We start from the raw sequence: 8,376 nt of genomic DNA, 5'->3' as shown, positions 1-8,376 counted from the left end.
TACCACTACCTTCGTCAATGTTACCTGAAACCAACGTTCCTGTCATTTGGTAACAAGGTAATCTCATCACAAGTGGGAGCCCAACAAGGTGATCCAGCTGGCCCACTAATTTTTAGCCTGGCGATACATCCGTTGATCCTTCAATTGACTGCCGATCTGAACATCTGGTACTTGGACGACGGAACGATCGGGGACACACCCAACATTGTATTAGCTAATCTAGCAACTATCAAGGAAAAGGCTAAATTGCTAGGTTTGGAATTGAACGGGGAAAAATGCGAGCTGTTTTTCTGCAACGGCCAGCCGGATCAAAACATAGTCGATGAATTTGAAGCCATAGCTCCCGGCATACGAGTTGTCTACGACGAGGAATTGGAACTCTTAGGAGCACCTCTGCTTGAAAGCGCCATAGAAAGTTTCGCTAAGAGAAAATTCGATAAAATGTACGTTCTAATTAACCGATTAGCTTCACTGCAGCACCACTACGCATATTTCGTACTCAAAAATTGCATGGCGATTCCTAAGCTAGTCTACTTGTTTCGATGCGCTCCGTTATGGAAATTCCCAGATTTGCTTCAACAATTAGATTCCGACATGAAATCTGCCTTGGAGAAAATAACCAATGTTCAGTTGAATCACTCTCAATGGGTGCAGTCGAGTTTGCCAGTCAACTTAGGCGGATTAGGCATTCGCTCATTGTTGGACATCTCGCTACCAGCTTTCTTGTCCTCCGTGTACGGCGTCAAGGATTTCGTTTCTACATTAATCAGTTTACGGGATTACGAATCCGAAATCGCCCACTTTACGGAGGCATTGTCGCGATGGAGCGAGTTGAATGAAGACTTAACGCCAGAAAATCTACGCTCACAATTCAACTGGGATCAAATTAACTCCAAAAGAGTCGCATCTTCGTTGTCATTCCCCAACGATACCGAACTGTACCGCTTTCAACTGCTTCAGAACAAGATGTCAGGAGCATGGCTTAACGTTGTACCGAGCCCATGCATTGGAACGTTAATGAACAACGACGTTTTCCGCACATGCGTTGGTCTACGCCTTGGTACCAAAATCTGTCATCCATTCGTGTGCATTTGCGGAACCCAGGTAGATTCGCTGGGTCGTCACGGGTTGCATTGTAAAAATAACGCTGGAAAATTCTTCCGACACGCTGAACTCAATCGTACTTTGCACACGGGTTTCTTCTTTTTTTTTTCAGCCTGTTTCTATCCACTGCTGGATGTAGGCCTCTCCAACTTCTTTCCATTTCGTACGATCCATTGCCATTTGCTGCCAGTTTGTACCTGCAATATTCTTAATTCCGTTTGTCCATCTCTCTGGTGGTCTACCTATAGCTCGTCTTTTATATGGTCGCCAGTTCATGATCTTTTTGGTCCAACGTTCGTCTGTCCTTCTTGCAATATGTCCCGCCCAGCTCCATTTCAGAGATGCTATTCTTTCCATGACATCAACGACCCTGGTTTGTTGTCGAATCCATTGATTCGTCATTCTGTCTCTGAGTGTTATTCCAAGCATACTCCGTTCCATGGCTCTTTGTGTCACTCTCAATTTATCTTCGGATGCTTTTGTTAAAGTTAACGTTTCCGCTCCATAAGTGAGCACTGGAAGGACACAAGTGTCGAAAACTTTGCGTTTCAGACTATTATTCATTTTGCTTTTGAAAATTAGTCTGAGTTTTCCGAACGCTGCCCATGCAAGACCAATCCTACGTCTTATTTCTGCAGTTTGGTTGTCCAGACCTAACTTCAGTTTATGTCCTAGATATACATAGCTGTCGACTCGTTCAATGACAGTGTCACCAATTTTGATTTCTCTATCGTCCCCGATGTTGGTCATGACTTTTGTTTTCGATAAGTTCATCTTGAGGCCAACTTTGCTCGCCTCTTCACTTAACTGTTGTAGCATAAGCTGAGCCTGACCTAGATTCGCTGCTATCGGTACAATGTCATCAGCGAAGCGGAGATTGCTCAGGTACTCTCCATTTATCTTTAATCCCATTTTACTCCAGTTTAACTTCCTAAAAATACTCTGCAGAATCGCCGTGAATAATTTCGGTGAAATGGTGTCACCCTGCCTTACACCTCGGCCAATTCTGAATTTCTCCGTGCTCTTATGAAGTTTTATACATGAAGTAGCATTTTTGTACACATATCGAATTGTGTTGGAGTACCTTGAGTCTACTCTACATTCGTCTAATGCGTCCAATATCGACCATGTTTCCACTGAATCGAAAGCTTTTTCGAAGTCTATGAATAGCAAGACTATGTCGATGTTGTATTCGCGACACTTCTCAATAAGCGTTCTCATCACCTGCAAATGGTCGTTTGTGCTGAAACCAGATCTGAAAGCAGCTTGTTCAACAGGTTGGTAGAAGTCGAACTTGTTAGTGTTCCTCTTCGTAATGATTTTCATAAACAACTTGTAGAGTGTTGACAATAGGCTTATGGGTCGGTAATTTTCCAGCTTTGTTATGTCTCCTTTTTTATGCAGCAATGTAATTACCGCATTTTCCCAGGCTTCTGGTACTTCTTCAAATTGGAGACATTGATTAAACAAAGCCGTGATTGCCTTTAATAATGAGTCTCCACCTAGTTTAATGGCTTCCACTGGAACACCATCTTCTCCGGGAGACTTTTTGTTTTTCATCTCGGCTATTGCAGCTTTGACTTCATCAACAGTTATGTCGGGCATATCCTCCGATCCCACGTTTCTTATTATTGGTCTATCTTCGGTTTCTTCCGTTGGGCTCTGTCTTGCTGAAGAAAACAAATTCTCATAAAATTCTGTTGCAATGTTTAATATCGCATTTCGATCCGTTTGGATCGTTCCTGTTTTGTCTCGTAATTTGAAGATTTCTTTTTTGGCGTTTGTCATTTTTTTCCGTAGGACTTTCATATTGCAGTTAGCTTCAATTATGTTTTGAGCCAATTGGACATTATATTTTCTTTCATCTGATCTCCTTGCTTTGTTGATACTTTTAGACAGGTTCCGGTATTCCACCGAATCTCGTCCTCCGTTTTTTACCAACTCTGCTCTGCTTGCGATCAGGTCTAATGTTTCTCTGCTGAGTTTTGATTCTTTCCCTTGGACGGATTTGCATTTGGATTTCATGAAACCCATTATTGTATCGACGATTTTGGTATTCAATTCGTCCAATGTTTCACATTGATTGTTGACGTTATCTAATTCGGCAGTCATTTTCGTAGCAAATTCTTCATTTTGTGTATAAAGCCGTTGTACGTCAATCCTTTCACTTTTCTGAACTAGTTGTGATCTTTGAAATCTGGTATTTAACGTGACTCTTGCACGAACCATTCGGTGATCACTACCGGTTGAAAAATTGTTTAGGACCGTAACGTTCTTAACGGTTGACTTACAGCCAGTTATGATGTAATCGATCTCATTTTTCGTTACACCATCTGCACTAGCCCAAGTCCATTTCCGTTGAGGCTTTCCTGCAAAAAATGAATTCATTGCGTACAAATTGTGTTGCTGTAAGAAGTTGAGTAAAGTATTTCCACGCTCATTTCTTTGGTCGTTGCTAAAACTACCAACAGAAACTTCGGAGTCTTCTTCTCGTTTTCCCAGCTTCGCATTGAAATCACCGATTAGATATTGGTAATGTGAAGGGTTTTCGTCCAGAGCTTTCTCGACATCTTCATAGAATCTTTCTACTTCTTCGTCATCATGGTTGGACGTGGGTGCGTAAACCTGAATTAATTTGACACTGTATCTGTTATTTATCTTCAGGCTTACGTATATCACTCGATCGGATATGCTTTTCGTGTGAATTATGCGATCCGACCACCGCTTGTTTATGAACAATCCGACACCGTGCACACGGGTTTGGCTTCCATTAATAGGAGTTCTTTGTTGGAACCACCCGGTTTATTCCGAGATGACGGCAAAAAACGCCCGGACGGCATTACATACACGGCTTGGGAGAAGGGCAAGGCTCTAGTGTGGGATGCGACTTGTGCCGACTCATTGGCCGCATCGAATATGGATGGGAGAACGAAGACACCGGGTATGGCGTCGGTAAAAGCCGCAAACCGCAAGCATGCGAAATATTCCAAACTTAAACGAAACTACCATTTCGTCGCATTTGCGGTAGAATCACTGGGTCCTTGGGCGAAAGAATCAGTGGATTTATTGAACAAGATCGGCGCTAATCTGATTCGCACAACTGGTGAACCGAAGTCGAGGACTTACTTGTTTCAGAGGGTTTCACTAGCCATCCAACATGGGAACGCAATGTGCATTATCTCCAGCATTCCGAAAAGCACCCCAATGGAAGAAGTGTATTTCGTTCAGTGATTTTCTTTGTTTTGTTCTTTTTTTATTTAATTTTGATTGTACGTTAGCAAACACCGCCAAAGACTGTCCCAAGCCAGTTTGAAAAAGAGTGGAGGGAATGAAGTTTAACGAGGACGTAGCAGTAGATAAGATAGGATTAGATAGATCAATCTTAAGGCTGAATGAATCGTGAGTTGGAAGCCGAAAGAATTGGGGTTAAGGGACCAACGTTGAGGCGAAACAACACGATCAGGAAGCCCAAGGATAGAACGATCCCAGAATTCTTATTAGCTACTAGGTTAAGCTTTTCAACGACGTCCTTTAAAAGACGTCAATAACCTTTTGCTCAGATAGGTTCAAAAGAATGGGCAAAGCTTTATGGAAAAGAATGTTCAAAAAGAGTAACACTACCCCGTCGGGCACTGTGCACTTTGATAGGCACTGTGGTCCCGGTACGTGCAGAAATGCGCGGGTCAGAGCTCGGGGATTACCGGGGGCGAGCAAAGTAAAGCTTTCATACTCACCAACCCGCAGTAGCAAGCGTGGTGTTTTAATGCTAAAAACCTTCAAACGAAGCCACAACGAATTATACATTGCCACATATAATGCCAGAACATTGTCGTCAAGACAAAAAATGCAAGAAATGGAAGAAGAGCTAGAAAAGATAAAATGGGATGTTGTGGGAGTGAGCGAAGTGAGAAAACCTGGAGAGGAATGCCTGAAATTACAATCAGGGCATACATTCTTCTACCGAGGAAGTGACAGTCAGATGCTGATGCACGGTGTCGGATTGTTCATAAACAAGCGGTGGTCGGATCGCATAACTCACACGAAAAGCATATCCGATCGAGTGATATACGTAAGCCTGAAGATAAATAACAGATACAGTGTCAAATTAATTCAGGTTTACGCACCCACGTCCACCCATGATGACGAAGAAGTAGAAAGATTCTATGAAGATGTCGAGAAAGCTCTGGACGAAAACCCATCACATTACCAATATCTCATCGGTGATTTCAATGCGAAGCTGGGAAAACGAGAAGAAGACTCCGAAGTTTCTATTGGCAGTTTTAGCAACGACCAAAGAAATGAGCGTGGAAATGTTTTACTCAACTTCCTACAGCAACACAATTTGTACGCAATGAATTCATTTTTTGCAGGAAAGCCTCAACGTAAATGGACTTGGGCTAGTGCAGATGGTGTAACGAAAAATGAGATCGATTACATCATAACTGGCTGTAAGTCAACCGTTAAGAACGTTACGGTCCTAAACAATTTTTCAACAGGTAGTGATCACCGAATGGTTCGTGCAAGAGTCACGTTAAATACCAGATTTCAAAGATCACAACTAGTTCAGAAAAGTGAAAGGATTGACGTACAACGGCTTTACACACAAAATGAAGAATTTGCTACGAAAATGACTGCCGAATTAGATAACGTCAACAATCAATGTGAAACATTGGACGAATTGAATACCAAAATCGTCGATACAATAATGGGTTTCATGAAATCCAAATGCAAATCCGTCCAAGGGAAAGAATCAAAACTCAGCAGAGAAACATTAGACCTGATCGCAAGCAGAGCAGAGTTGGTAAAAAACGGAGGACGAGATTCGGTGGAATACCGGAACTTGTCTAAAAGTATCAACAAAGCAAGGAGATCAGATGAAAGAAAATATAATGTCCAATTGGCTCAAAACATAATTGAAGCTAACTGCAATATGAAAGTCCTACGGAGAAAAATGACAAACGCCAAAAAAGAAATCTTCAAATTACGAGACAAAACAGGAACGATCCAAACGGATCGAAATGCGATATTAAATATTGCAACAGAATTTTATGAGAATTTGTTTTCTTCAGCAAGACAGAGTCCAACGGAAGAAACCGAAGATAGACCAATAATAAGAAACGTGGGATCGGATGATATGCCCGACATAACTGTTGATGAAGTCAAGGCCGCAGTAGCCGAGATGAAAAACAAAAGGTCTCCAGGAGAAGATGGTGTTCCAGTGGAAGCCATTAAACTAGGTGGAGACTCCTTATTAAAGGCAATCACGGCTTTGTTTAATCAATGTCTCCAATGGGAAGAAGTACCAGAAGCTTGGGAAAATGCGGTAATTACATTGCTGCATAAAAAAGGAGACATAACAAAGCTGGAAAATTACCGACCCATAAGCCTATTGTCAACACTCTACAAGTTGTTTATGAAAATCATTACGAAGAGGAACACTAACAAGTTCGACTTCTACCAACCTGTTGAACAAGCTGCTTTCAGATCTGGTTTCAGCACAAACGACCATTTGCAAGTGATGAGAACGCTTATTGAGAAGTGTCGTGAATACAACATCGACATAGTCTTGCTATTCATAGACTTCGAAAAAGCTTTCGATTCAGTGGAAACATGGTCGATATTGGACGCATTAGACGAATGTAGAGTAGACTCAAGGTACTCCAACACAATTCGATATGTGTACAAAAATGCTACTTCATGTATAAAACTTCATAAGAGCACGGAGAAATTCAGAATTGGCCGAGGTGTAAGGCAGGGTGACACCATTTCACCGAAATTATTCACGGCGATTCTGCAGAGTGTTTTTAGGAAGTTAAACTGGAGTAAAATGGGAATAAAGATAAATGGAGAGTACCTGAGCAATCTCCGCTTCGCTGATGACATTGTACCGATAGCAGCGAATCTAGGTCAGGCTCAGCTTATGCTACAACAGTTAAGTGAAGAGGCAAACAAAGTTGGCCTCAAGATGAACTTATCGAAAACAAAAGTCATGACCAACATCGGGGACGATAGAGAAATCAAAATTGGTGACACTGTCATTGAACGAGTCGACAGCTACGTATATCTAGGACATAAGCTGAAGTTAGGTCTGGACAACCAAACTGCAGAAATAAGACGTAGGATTGGTCTTGCATGGGCAGCGTTCGGAAAACTCAGACTAATTTTCAAAAGCAAAATGAATAATAGTCTGAAACGCAAAGTTTTCGACACTTGTGTCCTTCCAGTGCTCACTTATGGAGCGGAAACGTTAACTTTAACGAAAGCATCCGAAGAAAAATTGAGAGTGACACAAAGAGCCATGGAACGGAGTATGCTTGGAATAACACTCAGAGACAGAATGACGAATCAATGGATTCGACAACAAACCAGGGTCGTTGATGTCATGGAAAGAATAGCATCTCTGAAATGGAGCTGGGCGGGACATATTGCAAGAAGGACAGACGAACGTTGGACCAAAAAGATCATGAACTGGCGACCATATAAAAGACGAGCTATAGGTAGACCACCAGAGAGATGGACAAACGGAATTAAGAATATTGCAGGTACAAACTGGCAGCAAATGGCAATGGATCGTACGAAATGGAAAGAAGTTGGAGAGGCCTACATCCAGCAGTGGATAGAAACAGGCTGAAAAAGAAGAAGAAGAAGAAGAAGTACGTTAGCATGTTTACTGTAGAATGAATTGAAATAAAGTTTTCCTTTTTCTAATTCTTCAAAATAAAAAATCGTCGTCTGATTCCAGAGCCGAAAAATTTCTGTTGCAAAACCTTCTCGTGTTATCATTATCGAAACAATAAATCTTTGTGTGATTTCGGGGAAGGTAAAATCCGGTAAAATCTCGTAAAGCAAAGAAGAAAAAATCTGCGTCTGATTGATCCTTATGGAAAATTTTTCATGTGTTGGAAATACTTGCGATGTCTAAGATACTGTTATCACAACGAAAAGATTTCGGAGTAAACATTCAAAAGTTTTTCTACTCGAATCTACTGTGTCTTGCAGTGCCTATATTCGCGAAAATATTTCAAGAAAATTGTGAAAATTTGAGAAAATTCATGAAATTTGTGAAAATTTGAGAAAATTTATGAAAATTCACGAAAATTTGTGAAAGTTTATGAAATTTGTGAAAATTTATGAAATTTGGGAAAATTAAAGAAAATTACTTATTTTTTCATAAAATTTTCTATATCGTTGCTTTTCTCGTTTTTTTTTCATTTTTTTTTATTAGACTTACAGTTTGTTCATCTTTAAAAAACACAATTTTCGATTTATCAG

The 8,376-nt window shown here is 40.9% G+C and overlaps 1 protein-coding gene across 2 annotated transcripts; it reads left to right on the top strand.

Annotated features, from left to right (window-relative positions):
• Nucleotides 1-561: 561 nt before the first annotated feature.
• Nucleotides 562-7,801, top strand: LOC119079757. 2 transcript variants are annotated; one of them, XM_037187836.1, is made up of 3 exons: nucleotides 562-1,117; nucleotides 3,863-4,373; nucleotides 7,758-7,801. In XM_037187836.1, the coding sequence occupies exons 1-2, from the start codon at nucleotides 595-597 to the stop codon at nucleotides 4,333-4,335; spliced, it is 996 nt and encodes a 331-aa protein (XP_037043731.1). In that variant the 5' UTR covers nucleotides 562-594; the 3' UTR covers nucleotides 4,336-4,373; nucleotides 7,758-7,801. The 2 variants fall into 2 exon arrangements, with proteins under 2 accessions (XP_037043731.1, XP_037043730.1); XM_037187835.1 differs by having other exon boundaries at nucleotides 562-1,195.
• The last annotated feature ends 575 nt before the right edge of the window (nucleotides 7,802-8,376 follow it).

Source organism: Bradysia coprophila, unplaced genomic scaffold (genome assembly GCF_014529535.1).
Source record: "Bradysia coprophila strain Holo2 unplaced genomic scaffold, BU_Bcop_v1 contig_333, whole genome shotgun sequence".
NCBI classification, from domain to species: Eukaryota; Metazoa; Arthropoda; class Insecta; order Diptera; family Sciaridae; genus Bradysia; species Bradysia coprophila.
This window is presented reverse-complemented; position numbering and strand designations above follow the sequence as displayed.